Below are 16,364 nucleotides of genomic sequence, written 5' to 3'. Positions count from 1 at the left end.
ATATAAGAGTTTGAAAAATTATATTTGTACATGGGAAACCACAGGGAGGAAGCGGAACAACTATTGTTGCATTGCAGGGATTGCAATCATTGAGATGAAACAGTGTATGATTTGAATGTAAAATTGATGATCTTATCTGTAAGATAAGATCTTATAAAGCTTAAAAAAAAAAAAGAACTAGTGTCAAACTCTAAACTACACAGTTATGAATAAGCCCTGATAGTTTATGTATTCTGAAGGTATTTAAATTTGCCCTTACTCAGAACTTGCATTACAAACATGAGGGACATGTGTGGTAATGAAGTAGTTAGTTAAAAAAATACATATTTTTAAAGAAAATGTTTAGCTACAGCCAACCACATATATATTATCAACCATGGTACTTCATTAGACAGTGTTTTTGTTTTAAAAACATTAAGTTTTTTTTATTAACACAGATTATTAGAAGCTTTTGTGTAAACATTGTCCTAACAAACCCTTTTGCAATGAAAAATATCCTGAAATAGCCCAGAATAAAACAATTAAAAACCCCAAGATGGGATCCTCAAATTTGTTATGATTTAGTCTGCCTTCACAAACATGCTTCTAAATTAGACAGAAAACACTTAATAAAAGAAAGCTATAAACTTAACAAAAATTCTTCCTTATGAAAAGGACCTCATACCAAACCTGTTGTTCCTAAGGATTTGCGCAGTCCCCCTTTCCACCACCTTCTGTATGATGCAACACCTAGGCGCAAGACAATAGACACAATAAAAAATAGATTGTTAGGGACATTTTTGGAAAGCTGTGGACCCAAGGAGTCATTGCTTAGAATTGAATCCATGATCAGCCTCCACCTAGAAAATATCCTTTGCCTACTGGGTCAATGCTTGAATAACAAATAGAGTTTATCCATTTAATACATACCAATGACTATAAACACTGGACCACAAGGTCGATTTGAACTGCAAATTCAGAGGTTCAAACCTACCAGATGCTCCTTAGGAACCCTGTACAGAGTCACTGTGAGTCAGAACTAACTAGATGGCACTTAACAACAACACCAATGCCTGTAAATTTGTGATTTTCAGATATTTATATAAATATATGATTTGCAACTACTCACATTGAATTAAGGCCCTTTCTTGACAAAAAGGCTACAGCAGTGTTTGTTAAATATTTTTCCTGTATAGAGGGCCCTAGTTGTCTTCTGCAGTAACAGAGGAACTGATTTTACTGGATAAATAATAATGGTTATCTGTCATGTTTTTCCCATTTTTCAAAAACTCTTGTCCTTATCACCCCAATCTTCTGAACCTGTAGCAAGTGCTAATGAAATGATAAAAACTCAATTGACAAAACCCACATTGATCATGGGACTAACTTAACTACACAAGCCTTTCCGTTAATGCTAATGAATTTAATGCTACTTCTTTTAGCCTACATAAACTGACTCCTTATGAGATGATTACAAAATAACTGCTGGGCTACCAATCAGAAGGTCAGCAGTTTGAATCCACCAGCTGCTCCATGGGAGAAAGTTGAGGCTTTCTGCTCCCTTAAGCATTTACCACCTCAGAAACCCTATACAGGGTCGCTGCAAGTCAGAACCGACTCAAGGGCATACTGCAGCAGTATCACACGTCAACTATTACTGATTCAAATTTAATACAAACAAATGTTATCCATCTATAATTCATGATACCAAGGCTAAATTTCTTAAGGAAACAACAGTAAGGGCACTGACTAAAGGGTCCACTGATCCACCCCTCTTGCTAAAGATTTTGTTTACTAAAAAGACACCTAGCAGGGTCACCCCATGGTGGATACTTTTCTCTTCAGATGGGAGTGGTGCTGTTGGCAAGAGCGATCCAACAGAATTTAGAGACCCAGTGTCCCCAGCTTCCTGATTAATCGCCCATATGTCCCCATCCTAAGTGTCAGGATCCTATTTCTTCCTATTCAGTGTCCTCACTCTAACGTCAGATACCGTTTGAGATTGTGAATTCAAATGGTGTTCTAATTCAGCCAATCTCATAAGACTCTGGGTTTGATTTTTGGCAGTGTCAGCTCTGTTACTATAAGAAATGAGGCTTTCTTTCAGGGCACAAGTGGAAACTTTGAGCAGTACTGTGGCTGTAACTCCAAAGCTTTGAGTTTGTGTCTTTCCTTTACCACTTGGTCTATTATAAGTGGGACCAACAATCAACTTCCTTATACATCTCATCCTAACGAACCTGCAGAAAAGTATCAAATACATTATCTCACTAATACTTGATCTATTGGTGGTAATATTTTGCTCAGTACCATCTTGTGCCATGGATAGCTAGCACACTCTTTACTAATGGAGACAGAGTTATCAGTCCCTTTAAATCTAGTCAGACTTGAGGAACAATTTAGGAAACCTTCCTTATCATTTTGTTTCTCTAGAGAAGCAAAACCAGTGAAACTTGTATTTGTATATTTGTGTATTATTATTGTTGTGGGGCTGTAACATTACAGGAGTCCTGGTGTGGTGCAGTAGGATAAGCACTGTACTACTAGCCACAAAGTCAGCAGTTCAAACCCACCAGCTGCTCCTTGGAAACCCTATACAAGGTCACTATGAGTCAGAACTGACTCAACAGCACTCAGCAATAAGATCAACATAACATTGCAGTCCTATATCAGAATGCTTACAATATATTCTTTCCAGAACAGGTCACAAAAATTGTCAAAGCTGATGGAACATATTCTTTGAGGCCGAAGTTGGTGCTAAGAATTAACACCAAGGCTCTTTCAGAATTGCTTGATTAAGGGAAATACTCAACAGCTCAAGTGTTTGCTCTGTTTTGTTTTGAGACTCTGTTTCTGTATCCTTATCATGAAAGGAATATTTTTTGTGGCCATTTTACATCACTGCATCTACTTTGTAGTATTTTCCTTCCACATCCTGTCTTTGAATCAGGAAGCATGAGCCCTACAACGTCCTTCTTTTTCAAGGTATTGGTTTTGGAAGCCATATCTTGACTTACTTTAGCTTCGCAAGATGGGAAGAGAATCAAATTCAAAATCAGCCCAAGGCTGATTCTTATGAAGTGATAGTCAGATATGTCTTCACTCCACAGCTTTCTTTACCCTATTCAGACATTTCTCCCACAGCACTCTCTGTTTCACATCTCAGTTTGACAATCCATTGCAATAGCCACACAGAACTCATAACAATACTCATGATTAGGGGGTTTATTAGACAAGCTAATAGGTTACAATTCAGAATCAAAACCAACTCAGGGTACAGCAGTTTTCCAATCAGGAATGCTGCTTCTCTGCCATACAGAGGACATTCCTCACTCTTGTCTTCCGCTGTCTCTGTCCTATTTGGGCAAATGTTACAATGCTCTTTTAGGCAGTCTGAGAATGCCCAAGGAGCACATTCTGTAAACAAGTCTCCTGCCCGTTGGGCATGAAGCTTTACTCAGTCCATAACTGTTCTGTCTCCATGCCACCGCCTCTACCATTGCCTCTGCTTTTCTAGGTAGGAATCCCATTCTCCACTCATCCTCTTCCTTATTGATGGACCTGGGATCATCCTAACTGCTTCTGAGATGGTTCCTTTTCAACCTACCTGGCAAAACTAACCAATCCCAGCCTTAGAGTCCTGTATGATACTTCTCAATCACTTAGTGGGAATTAAGAAGGCATTGGATAAAAAAGCCATATTGAGTAAAATCAAGGTACCACGGGCTTTAAAAACATTTTTCTATTAACTCCCTTTTTTATATATTGAGATAAATATATATTACAAAACATTTGCCTTGTCAACATTTTTATGTGTATAATTTAATGACATTCATTACTTTTGTCATGTTGTACAATTATCACCACAATTTCCATCATCCTTAACAGAAATGTATATTAACTCTTGTTTAATCTATAGTGCCATTTTTCTTTCCTCTTGCAATTTATTTGTTAAAGAAATAAGTTGTTTGTTTTGTAGAATTTCCCTCCGTCTGAATGTGTTTATTGCATCTCTGATGTTCTTCTTTCTTTGTGTTGTCTGTAAACCGATAGCTGGATCCAGAGGTGTGATCTGATCTAGGTTCACTTCTTCAGCAGGAATGATTTGCATATGATGTCAGCTTGTCTCTATGATGTTCGGGGCTGTTAGTGATCCTTACCAGGATCATGTTTTCAGTAGAGGTGCTTACATTTTGAAAGGGTCACTCTGCTTGCTGTGTGGGTAGGTCACTGGGTTGATACAAGGATTTGAATGGGATAATAATGCAAAAGCAAAGCATTGGTGCCATAGCTGGCATGCAGTGACCATTCCATAAATATTAGCCATTATTATTATTATTATTGTTGTTGTTAGAGCTGTGTGTGGGACTCAAGGCCGAGTTTTGGAATCGTTTTTTTGTCTGGGACTCTCTCCCTTCTTCTCTGCCCTTGGAGAAGTCAGCAGTGTCCGGTGGCTCAGGGAGGCATGTTCAGGAATGTGGCGGCCATCTTTGTGCACCTGGCGGGGCCCCTCCAGGGAAAGAAGGCTGGAGCCTCCTCATTCACCCGGTGCTTGCACCAGACTGTAAGTGCTTTAGCCCATCCACTCTGTCACGCGCATGGCCTCGGGTTCCTGGGTCTGGTTTTGCTCTGCCTTCAAAGCTATGTGTAGTCTCCTCTTTCAGGTAGCCTTTCTTGCCTGCAGCTTGGATAGCCCCCGACACACACCTTGCATTTGCCTCTAGTTTGAAAGCTATTGCTTCGCATGTGCGTAATCTGCATGGTGCTACTGCCTCCCACGTCATCCTTGATGTACAAGCCCAGGGCTCAGTACATAGTAGGTGCTCAATAAACATTGGCTGAATGTATACGTTATATACAAGCCCAAGAACAGACACTGTTTCCTCACTTATCCAAGCACTTCTTGATGCAACTAAAGGTTACTCCTTTGAGCACCCTAAGTTTCTGGGGCTCCCTTATTATTTCTTTCTCTTCCTAAACCTCTTTAGCTCTACTCACCTCTTCATTTCTTCTTTATCTGTGCCCTGCTCCTGCTCCTGCCCTCTTCATACTCTCACTCCAGCTTCCACCCTCCGTCTTACCCCACTGCTATCCTTGAGTCTTCCTCACCTTTCTCTATAAACACATGATGCATCCTCTGTTGAAAAGCAATTCCATACCTCTTTAAACCCCAGATACCATCAGTTGTAATATATGCTGTTATTTTAAGGACCAGATTGTTAGATGCACCTGAATTCAGGGATAGTACAGTGTGAAAAAATGCACATATTAGAACTGATCCAAGTATGCTGTATTCTCTGTGTAACAAATTTGAAAACATAAAAAAGCATATATGAAATTAAGATTTATGAACCCACCACTCAGAGAAAACCTTTGCTAACATTTTGATGTTTCCTTCCAGCTGTTGTCTATGCATATATGTTTGTAGAAAACATGCATGTATATGCAAAGAGTTACTAGTTGTGTTTTTTTGCAAAACAGAATCATACTGTACATACTATTTCGTAGCCTGTTTTATTGATATCGGTATATCACATCAATAAATATTCATTTAATATGTGATTTTCTCCTACACTTTTAAATAAGGTCATAAAAGTGAAACACTTATTTTAGAAAATTTGGGTAATAAGAGAATTATAATGAAACAAAAGAAAAAATCTGTCAATCACAGGTAACCATCAGTTATATTTTGATTATGCACGTGATTTTCCCTGACAGGGATCACCCTCATTTTAAACTGTTTTGATGTGTACTGAGTGCCAGGCTTGGTGACGGTGATGGGTACCAGTGTTGGCAAAGTGCCCATTAGGTGCCAGACCCCACGCTGTGTTCTTCGCAAGTCACTCACTTCTAGAGGATGCCCAGGCTATAGGGAAAAGGGGCGTTTGTACAGATGGTCCCTGGTGCCCCCCTCCAGAACAAAGGGCCTAGTGCTCTGAACTCTGCTATTGCAGTCATCCTGACTAGAGTCCTGGCCAGCTGTTCTGCTGACCTTGGGCAGGTCTCTGCACCTCTTCAAGCCTCAGTGTCTTCATCTGTTAGATGGGGATGTTCTATCATGGCACCTCCTAATGGGGCTGTGGGGACTGAGCGAGATCATGAGCACAGGAAGGACACAGTGAGGGGTCCCTGTTAGCCACAGTTAATGTCAGAGACCTGGCTCTACTATGTACTAGCCATCTTGGGGCAGATGACTGAGGGGCCCAGAGTCTATGCTGATGAGGACACTGAGGCCAAGAGAAGCTCAGTCACCAGCCCATATCACCCAACCACGGCAGGCTTAGGACCTGAGTTTGGTGATTCTCAGACCCAGCCAGTGACTGTATACCTGAGGATGAGGAGGAAGTTGTCTTGGGAGGAATGCAAGAGGAGGAGAGGAGGTGGGGAGTGAGGACCCTTGAGACCCTCCCGAGACTGAGATTGTCCCCGTCTCCTGAGTCAGAACATGACCAGTGTCAAACAGACCTGAATCTGAGCACATTTGTTGTGTGACTACCCACATCGTTCATTTTCTCATCTGTAAAATGGGCCCAGCCATACTGTCTGCATTTGTCCTGCGAATTAAAGGGGAAAGCTTAGCAAGACCTCTGTAAATGGGAGCTGCAGCCATACTGCCCTTCTCCTTCCCCTTCTCACTTCCTCCTGCTGCTCCTCATCATCCCGTCCTTCCTCCAACAAGTCTTAACCTGCCAAATTTGGGCTCTGCCTTGGGAGGGGCCCAACTCTCCCATGGGAGACTGGGTCTGTCGGTTCCACATGTGGGCGGTTTGATGACTGACAGAAAGGGAGCGGCACCTGTCTGGACAGGTCGGGGAGGCAGATCAGTGACCACCCTCACTGTCTAGAAGCTCTGATCTCTGCTTCCTCCCAGGATGTGGGAGGGCTGAGGCTATTCCCAGAAACCTTCCCAAAGCCAGACCAGAATAAAACCTCATCACCTTCTCACTGCCTCCAGGTCATCATGGCCAAGCGGCTGCATGCCCGAAGACTGGACGGGATTGACAAGAACCCCTGGTGAGCTGTGTGTGGTACCCCCTCGGGCACAGGGGCGGGTCAGGTTTTGCTGTGGTGGGTGCCTTGCATGGTCTGCAAGATTTGCAGCCACAGTCAAGGAGACTGGTCCAAGGCAGCAGGCTTAGTTCTGATCTCAGCTTCACCTTGCTTATCTAAGACACTGGGGCTAGTGAGCCTCAGCTCTGAGTCTCAGCACCCAACTCCAAATAGAGCTAACTATGCCTACCTTGAAGGCCCCTTGGGAGGAGAATGTGAAATACTGTATAATAGCAATAGTTTCTTTCTGGCCACTTCCATGAGCCAGGCACCAGGCTATAAGGACTTGCCAAGGATAATTTTATTTCACACTTAATCTACCTCCATCTTCTTGAGTCCTCTCTGTGAGGCACGTTAATCAGACAGGTGACCCCATGTTTCAGAGATGGTAAAATGTAGCACAGAGGGAGGAAGCCATTGAGAGGCAAGTTGAGAAAAGCAGCAGGACTCCTTGCTGACTCACAAATCAACTCAGCAGAGTGTTAGAAACTGTAAGACCAGTGTACAAGAGGGAGACTGAGGCCAGGAGATACGAAATTTTATGCAAAGGCAGGGGCAGAGCAGGAGTTGGTCTGGGAAGAACACAGTGAGGAGTTGATGGTCATTTGGGTTAGGGCAAACGAGAGCCCCACCCTCCTGTTGACCCTAGGGTCTGGGGGCCAGGACCCTGGGACCCCAATCTAGAAGGTAACCTGTTTCTCGAGGCCCTTTGAACCCATCTCCCCCAACTCCTAGCTCCATCTACTGTAGAACATCAACCACCTAATGTTGATTCTCAACTCTGCCATTAGCTGCTGTGTGACTCTATGTCACTGCCCTCTGTGAGCCTCAGCAGCTCTGTCTGTCTTCAAAGACATTGTGGAGCTGTGGGAAGAAAATGGCGAATTTTAGATATACGTGTTATTTATTGCTATGCAGATCCATTCACAGGAGCTTGAGCCTGACTCTTCTGCCCCCAGCTACCTGGGAACTGCATACCAGCCCCTCATCCACCCTTTATCCTCTGTATTTCTCTGAATGTTTGGTCCTCAGGCAGGGCCAGAAGAAAGACTGTTGGGGGTCAGGAATGGTAGGGGCCAGGGCTGGTGGGGTCCCTCTCTGCCCAAGGTAGTAGCCAAAAGCATAAACTTCATTTCAGACAGATATAGCATCAAAGCCTAGCTCTGTCCTGCCCTAACAGAGAGACCTTGGGAAAGTCACTGTGACTCTCAGATTCTCCATCTGCATAGTGAGCCAGGAAGAGTATGTGCCTTATAAGATTATTGGGAAGATTATTTGATTAGAGTTCTGGTTTTGACAAATGCCCTAGTGGGTCATGAAATCCACTTGTTGTTAAATGCCACCGAGTCTGCTCCGACCCATAACAACCCTATATAGGGTTCCAAGGAGCAGCTGGTGAGCTTGAATCGCCAACTTTGCAGTTCAAACAGCTTTGCAGTCTACAACATTAACCCACAGCGCCACACCAGGAGTCCTGAAATCCACTTACGGCAGTTCAAAATGCATTTTTTTCCCCCCAGATTTTTGCGTTTTTATTTTTCTCCTTTTACATAAAACAAAGTAGAAGAAATAATACAGAAAGTGTAAAAGTAGTTCATCAGTAGAACATCAGTAGAACCCACACACAGAAATACCCAGGTAAGATAACAGGCTTATATACAATGAAGAAACACATGAAATGAAGGTCATTTTCATATGAAATATTAAAAATACCCACATGCTACATGGGCACTACTGTCTACAGTAGTATAGAGAGGGGGACATATTTATTTAGGGACAGATATACCACAAGGTCCAAGTTTTACAGTATCAGTGCAATAAATTCACATAACTCTATGACATTTAGCTCAGAATTTAATTGTTCCCAAATATGTCCCAACAGTGTTGGCCCTCAGAGGATCACTCCTACAGATATTAACTACTCTCAATTTCTAGTTCCTGAAAAGGACAGACTGATTCTAAGTAGCTTTCCCAGGAGTTACGAAATCTCTGTAGGCCAGAGGCTAACAATCATTGTCACATGTCAGTGCTTACCACAGCACTTGCTTCAGAGAAAGATGGAGGGAAACAGTCAGACACCTAGTCCAAACCTGTGGGCACGGAAAGAGCCAGCACAACCACAAGATGAGAAGCTTGAGGCACACTTTTAAAGACTTCGGGTTTTAAGAAATTAGGAGGATAACCTATCTTCTACAGAAATGAATGTTGACTAACCTAGACTTTTGTCCCTGCAGTGAAGGTCATAGACATGGACTTTAACATTTTATTCACTTTAGTTTCAGTCAGCTGAAAATTCCACTGCAATTAAAACTATATTAAAAGCCTTTTGGAAGTCTGTTATTGAAAAGGCTCTAAGGACTCACTCTAAGCCTAAGTGGGTAGGGCTTCAAAATGTATTTTTGAAGGAGAAGAGAGTATAGAAAATACTGTAATAAATAGATCACTTCTAGAAGGATGATGCTTCTGGGTTTCTGCTCCACAGGATTTGTGATGTAAAGATTAATTCTTACTATGCCTCACATGAGGTCTAAAAAGCATGAAAGCCCTTGTCTAATACAGGCCTTTGGCATAGGACCCAGTCACCTAAACTCACAGCAAGGGACTAGTATGAGCCTTACACAGATCTCCAAGCAGGGGGTGGAAGCTCAGCTGATTTTCTAGAACAGGTGCCTTCCTCACCCAGCCTTGGAAGCAAGCAGAAGCTCAGGTCGTGGTGGAGGGGTGAACTGGTGCCAACTCTCTGCCACTCAGGGTGGAGTTTACCAAACTGGCCATTGAAAATGAGACCGTGAACCTGGGCCAGGGTTTCCCTGATTTCGCACCTCCAGACTTCGCCATGGAAGCCTTCCGGCATGCCGTCACTGGAGACTTCATGCTCAACCAGTACACCAAGGCATTTGTGAGTCTCCTGACATTTCCCAGGTTCCTGGACACTGGCTGCTGGGGAGGTCCTGGTGGGGAGGAGCTGGGGGCTTAGCTCACACAGGTATCAAGGATTTTGAAACTCACATCAATGACCAGAGGGGACTTAGGGCAGAGCCAAAAAATTCAAACCAGCCATAGTTCAGTGTTCATGGAAGTGCTCTCCTGTTCTGGGGCCCATGCTAGGAGTTCTGGGTCTAGTGGGGAAGGCAGACATGACAAAGTCAGTTGATAAATGCTGGGATGGAGGAGGAGGTACTGTGGGAGCAGTAAGGAGAGAATATCATAGAGGTGGTGGGTCCAGGAAGGCTTCCTGCAGGTGGTGATATCTAAGCTGAGTCCTAAAAACAAACTGTTGATTAGGCTAGATTCCCAATCCAAACTTTTTGTCTAAGGGGCCAGATAGTAAATATTTACCCCTGGATTAGAGCAATGGTCCTTAAACTTCAGTATGCATTCGAGTTACCTAGAGAGAAGGTCCTTCTAGCTCCACTGCCTAAAAGAGAGCCATTGTCTGTAGTTTGCTATAGAGTGTTACAGACTTTTAAAATTTTTAAAATGCCTACACAAACACACATTTCATGTACACTTACATGCACACACCTCTTTAGGAGATTTGCTTTATTGTTTGTTTGTTTGTTTGTTTGTTAAAATATAAATAAATGACTGGGGAGTTCATTTCCTGGGCCAGAGAGAGGGTTCATTTCTCCCTTACTCTGCTTTTGTTTTAAGGTTTTTGTTGTGGATTGAGTGAAAGTTTACAGGGCAGATCATCTGTTTTACATTAAACAAATTATACACCTTGTTCCATTACAATGATTATAATCTCCTCCATGTACTATCAGTTAACAGTATTTCTCTATATATACTTTAGCTCTTTTAAGAAACAACAACAACAAATAAATACTCAGGCATAATAATAATTTACACATCCAAACAGCACATTTAGCAAGTCTGCCTCCTGGACGCAGCTCTTAGTCCCTCTCTTCCCATGAATCTAGAGTCCCCAGCCATTTCCCCTCTCCATGACCCCATCTCAGCCTCCGTCTCTGGTGTCACCGTCTCTCTGGATAAGGTCCTGCATTCCATTTGTGCTCTTCTCCCTTGATGGTCCTAGGGTCCTCAGTTTCTGGACAGTAAGATTAACCACTCCCCTGTTTTTGTTACAAAACTTCTGACTTTACAATTGTGACAGTCGCAATTAGTCATAATAACAATTACTCACTATTGAATCATAAGAATCTTATCCCCATCTCTATTTACCAGACCCATCTAGACAAGATGAAAACTATTCAGTGGGGACTCTTTCTTCCTCCACACACTCTTAAACTAAACTCCCTCTTGAAACTTTGTAATCCAGTCACTTTGTGCCTTTATCATCCCCTCATTTTAGGTAGCCAATGTCTAAGTTGTCTGTCCCTATCTATCCTGTGTACAGAGGGGATAGACTGCATTGATACTTCCTTACTCTGCTTATTTTAACATTTAATTCTTAAAATATTACAGCACTATTTTAATGTTCCTTTTATTTGCTTTTCTTTGACCATTATTCTCTTCATTTGCACATTGGACATCAGCATTTTCTATTTCATAAACTACCTTTGATCATTTAGAGGTTTTCATTATGGTGTATATCTTTGTCTTGTTGTTTAGTGAGACCTCTTTATAAAGTGTCTTATCTCTTATGTTGCAATTATTTCCTCTTTGTCTTAATTTTTTTTTCATGGTACTTTATACTGTGTAAGAAAATTTAATTCTTACCTGTTCAAATCTGGTTAAGTAAGTTGCTTAGTTAGGCGCCAGACCTTTGATTTTAGTCACTTGACTTAACCTTGTGTATTTCATAAGTGTCCTTGTGTATTTCATATGTGTCCTCAATATAGAAACTTACAGATCTAATTTTCCTCCCAAAGTGAGGTGCTTTCAAAATTACATCATAAGGCCCTATTAAGTCTTAACTGGTAGTGCAGTGACCCCATATAATAAGCACTGAACTACAAACCACCAAGTGTATGGTTCTAGCCCACCGCCGCTCTGGAGAAAGACAAGGCTTTCTGCTCCCACAAAGACTTAAAGCCTCAGATATTGTATAAGGGTTGCTGTGAGTCCAAACTGGCTCCGACAGCACTTAACAACAACAAGCTGTAACTGTGCATGTGACCTTGGGAAAGTTCTTCCCTTCCCTTCCCTTCCCCGGGTCTCTAATTTCTGCCTGTCAAACAGAGGCTCCTAGGAGGATCAGATGAGCATAAACATGCTTTTTAATCTGCGAAGGGATCTGTTTAAAAGTGTGGAGTTGCCACCACTTCAGAAGCTCCTTTCAGCTCTACTCCATGAGGACATGTACAAGGTCCTGGACACTGGGCCTGGCACAGAAAAGGCCCAGTGCCTTGGTGGGGCAATCACCTGAATCTAACTGAGTGGGAGGGTGGATGGGTCCAGGCTGGGCTCAGGTGACTGAAGTTACTGACCTCTGCTGTCTTGGCAGGGTTATCCACCGCTGACGAAAGTCCTGGCAGGTTTCTTCGGGAAGCTGCTAGGGCAGGAAATAGATCCGCTCAAGAATGTGTTGGTAACTGTGGGTGCTTATGGTGCCCTCTTTTCAGCATTCCAGGCCCTGGTGGATGAAGGAGATGAGGTACGTGGGCAAGGGTTGGGCAGGATTGGGTGAGGGACCAAGGCAAGGATGATTCCAGCTCATCTGGCCCTTCTTTCCAGGTGATCATCATGGAACCTTTTTTTGACTGTTATGAGCCCATGACCTTGATGGCAGGGGGGCGCCCCGTGTTTGTGCCCCTGAAGCTGGTAAGGATCCTGAGTGGGGTGCAGGTCCACTAGGGTCCACGTTGGACCCTAGTAAACAGGAAAAAAGGATGAATGGAAGGAAGCTTATTCCTCAGAGATGAGACCGTGGTGTGGCCCAGAACCCAGAGAAAAGGGGGTAGAGATAGAAGCTGTGGAGAAGAAGACCAAATCCCTGGAGTTGAATATTGTCTACTCCTTCCTGCCTTCTCTTGCAGAACCCCTCCCAAGATGGGGAACTAGATTCTAGCAGCAGCTGGCAACTGGACCCCACAGAGCTGGCCAGCAAGTTCACATCTCGCACCAAAGCCTTGATCCTCAACACACCCAACAACCCTCTGGGAAAGGTATCTAAGGGACCTCCTTCCCAAGACCCCTCCAGACTTAGTTCAAGTCTAGGCTCTGCTACTTATTTGTTGTGACCAAATCCACCCTGCTCTGGGCCTCAGTTTCATTTGTGAAGTGGACTGGCTGCTTGTAATGCATTCTCTGGGCCTCCCTCAGTCTCACCTCATTCTGGATCTCTGCCCTCAGATCCTGTCTGAGGACTGAGGCTCCTACAAGTCCCAGGGAGAGGGGCAAGAATCCCCAAGGAAAGTAACATTAAATTAAGGCTGGTTGCCACCATCACTTCCCAGTGACCTTGGGACAGTGACTGTGCTTCTCGAAGTGTTTCCTCATCTGTAAAAAGGGAACATGGCAGGACCAAACTCAACAGGCCAATGGGGATGCAGTGGGATAATGCAGGGAAAACCTTAAGCAGCAGGCTTGGCTGTATCCTGTAACCTCTTGGAGCAGATCCCATAGAGGATGTGGGGCGAAGGTCCCGCCTGCAGGCTTGTTTCCTCTGGTGTCTTCACAGGTCTTCTCCAAGGCAGAACTGGAACTGGTGGCCAGCCTGTGCCAGCAGCATGATGTGTTGTGCATCAGTGACGAGGTCTACCAGTGGCTGGTCTTCGATGGGAATCAGCATATCAGCATCGGTGAGCCCAGATGCTGGACATTTGCTTGGCCAGGCCTGCTTTACCAGTGGCAGGGCCTTGAGCCTAGTCTTGGGGTCAGCACAGTCCTAGTGATTAGTACTAAGGGATCTGAAGCCACAGGGTCCTGTGACCTTGGACAGTGACTTCACCTCTCTGAGTGATCATGAGGAAGAGATAGAATAAGTCCTGTAAACAGCTAGCACTTGTCAGATCCCTGAGCATTGAGAGCCTGTAGTGCCCCCTGGGACCCACTCCCACCCCCCCATCTCAGCAGCTGTTCTCTTTGGCCTTGGGCAGCCAGCCTCCCTGGCATGTGGGACCGAACCTTGACCATTGGCAGTGCTGGCAAGACCTTTAGTGCCACTGGCTGGAAGGTGAGTTAATGGGGTGCCACTGTGGTTTCTTGGCGCTTGCCAAGAAAGGGGTGCCTGGGAATTGAGAAAGGGTTTGGCCAGGTCTTGGAGAGCCTCACTCACTACCTGTGTTCCTGGTCCAGGTGGGCTGGGTCCTGGGCCCAGATCGTCTCTTGAAGCACCTGCATACTGTACACCAGAATTCTATCTATCACTGCCCGACTCAGGCCCAGGTGAGGAGGGGCAGTGGACCCCATAGTGTTGGGGGAGGTGGCCACAGGGTCAGGCACCCCTAACGCATCTGTTGGTCCACCCACATGCCCCAGGCTGCAGTAGCCATGAGCTTTGAGCGGGAGCAGCAGCACTTTGGGCAGCCCAGCAGCTACTTTGTGCAGCTTCCACAGGCCACACAGCATAAACGGGACCACATGATACGCAGCTTGCTGTCAGTGGGCCTGAGACCCATCATCCCCCAGGGTAGCTACTTCCTCGTCACAGACATCTCTGATTTCAGTGAGTTGGGCTTACTGAGCAGGGTATGAGGGACTGATGGACTAGAGGCTGCCCAGGATTCAACATGGCCTCTGTCCCTCAGAGAACAAGATGCCCAACTTACCTGGTACCAAGGATGAGGCCTATGACAGACGCTTCGTAAGGTGGATGAGCAAGAACAAGGTGAGCTGGTCTCTGTCAGGGCTACTATATATGGTTTTACAGATTGTACACTGCCCAAGAGTACCAGCCAAGGGGCTAATGGATCAAACTCCAGCCCAGACTCTGTCAAGAGCCCTGGTGCAGGATTGCATCCACTTGAAGTAATGGGGAGCCATTTTTTAACTTGTGCCAAGATGCCATGGGGACTGGCAGAAGACCCTGCCCTACTTTTGAGCCTCAGTCTTCCCATCTGCACAAATTAGAGTTGATCTCTCCAGCTTTGATATGTGAGTCTAAGGATTACTTCTACTCATAGTTTGTATGCTCTTCCCTTCTCTCAGCCTTCATCTGCCCTTTTACAAAGAGGGATTGGGAATGATCTCTGGAATTCTTTTCCTCTGACCTTGGGAGGGTGTGCTGCCTTAGAGGCGTGTTCCTTCACCTGTCCCATCATGAGAACTTTTCTGTGCCTCTCTTACCTGAGAGTCTGGCCCATGGGTCATGAGCTCTGTTGAAATATGGGCTTCGTCTTCCCCAGGGTTTGGTGGCCATCCCAGTCTCAATCTTCTACAGTCTGCCTCATCAGAAGCACTTTGATCACTATATCCGCTTCTGCTTTATAAAGGTAAAAGGCAGGGCTGGGGGAGGGAAGGCCGCTGCCTCAAGCTTCCTGAGGCTCCCTGGGAAGAGGAGTAGCATTGAACTCTGTTGGTGTAGGATGAAGCCACACTCCAGGCCATGGATGAAAAGCTGCAGAAATGGAAGGCTGAGCTCACACCTTGAAGTTGCACCCTTGTCCTGGTCTCATCCTTACTCTACCTGCTGTGTAGGGATCCATTTTTAGCCAGGTTTCAGCCATCCCCAGGTTATGGATAGATGGTGTTGGAGGACCTCTTTTCTGTGACCCAGAATGTCCCCAGAGAAGAGCACCCCTCCCCATCTAGGTCTTGGGGAGCCAGGAGTCTTTTCCCAATAGTGTTCATGCTCTGGTCTTGAAATGACCTGGGCCTCTCCCTGTCCCTCTCTAGGTCAGTTAGTAAGAAGGGCCTTGGGTTGGCAGGGACTCAGAGGGCAGGATCCTGCAATACGTTTTTAAGCCTCTAGTCCCAGCCCTGTCTACAATCCTGCACTGGCCCCTGCCTCTACTCATCTAACCTTGACTGGAGAAATTGCCTTTAGACTTGAATTCTCAAGTCAGTACTTTTTGCTCACAATAAAGTTTCAAATAACTCAAACTCTTGTCAGCTGCTTCTCTCTGCTTCACACTCTGGAGCTGATCAGGACCTAGTCAAATGGATGGAATATCAGTGAATGTCATGTTACACCCTATCTTTGTTCAGATTGGATGTGTTTGTAGGTGATGGGGGCCTGGCCTGGATATCTGACCGGGAAGACACTGACAGTCCCACAGGCTTAGAGAAAAGCCCTAGTGAGAACCAGGAGGGCCAGGGACTAACATTAGACAGAGGGGAAGTAGCTAACATCCATTGCACAAGTCCTCCATGCCAGATGCTTAGGCACTCCCTATGTACTCATATCTAAAATCTCATTGAATGCTCACAGCAACAGCCCTGAGACAGGGAGTTATTATGTCCCTTTTACAAGTGAGGAAATGAAACCA

The 16,364-nt window shown here is 44.7% G+C and overlaps 1 protein-coding gene across 1 annotated transcript; it reads left to right on the top strand.

Annotated features, from left to right (window-relative positions):
• Nucleotides 1–4,444: 4,444 nt before the first annotated feature.
• CCBL1 (cysteine conjugate-beta lyase, cytoplasmic) lies at nt 4,445–15,526 on the top strand. Its single transcript, XM_006834845.1, has 13 exons — nt 4,445–4,543; nt 6,935–6,993; nt 9,781–9,928; nt 12,440–12,589; nt 12,670–12,756; nt 12,972–13,100; nt 13,616–13,736; nt 14,034–14,110; nt 14,233–14,322; nt 14,416–14,602; nt 14,685–14,764; nt 15,282–15,368; nt 15,461–15,526. The coding sequence occupies exons 1-13, from the start codon at nt 4,445–4,447 to the stop codon at nt 15,524–15,526; spliced, it is 1,380 nt and encodes a 459-aa protein (XP_006834908.1).
• Nucleotides 15,527–16,364: the final 838 nt, after the last annotated feature.

Source organism: Chrysochloris asiatica, unplaced genomic scaffold (assembly GCF_000296735.1).
Source record: "Chrysochloris asiatica unplaced genomic scaffold, ChrAsi1.0 scaffold00014, whole genome shotgun sequence".
NCBI classification, from domain to species: Eukaryota; Metazoa; Chordata; class Mammalia; order Afrosoricida; family Chrysochloridae; genus Chrysochloris; species Chrysochloris asiatica.
This window is presented reverse-complemented; position numbering and strand designations above follow the sequence as displayed.

Bases quoted from the DNA above. Each gene is read 5' to 3' on its own strand.
- CCBL1 (XM_006834845.1), top strand. From the start codon at position 4,445: ATGTTCAGGAATGTGGCGGCCATCTTTGTGCACCTGGCGGGGCCCCTC. The intron at 14,603-14,684 runs GTGAGTTGGGCT...TCTGTCCCTCAG, and splicing joins CACAGACATCTCTGATTTCA to AGAACAAGATGCCCAACTTA. The intron at 14,765-15,281 runs GTGAGCTGGTCT...CGTCTTCCCCAG, and splicing joins GGTGGATGAGCAAGAACAAG to GGTTTGGTGGCCATCCCAGT.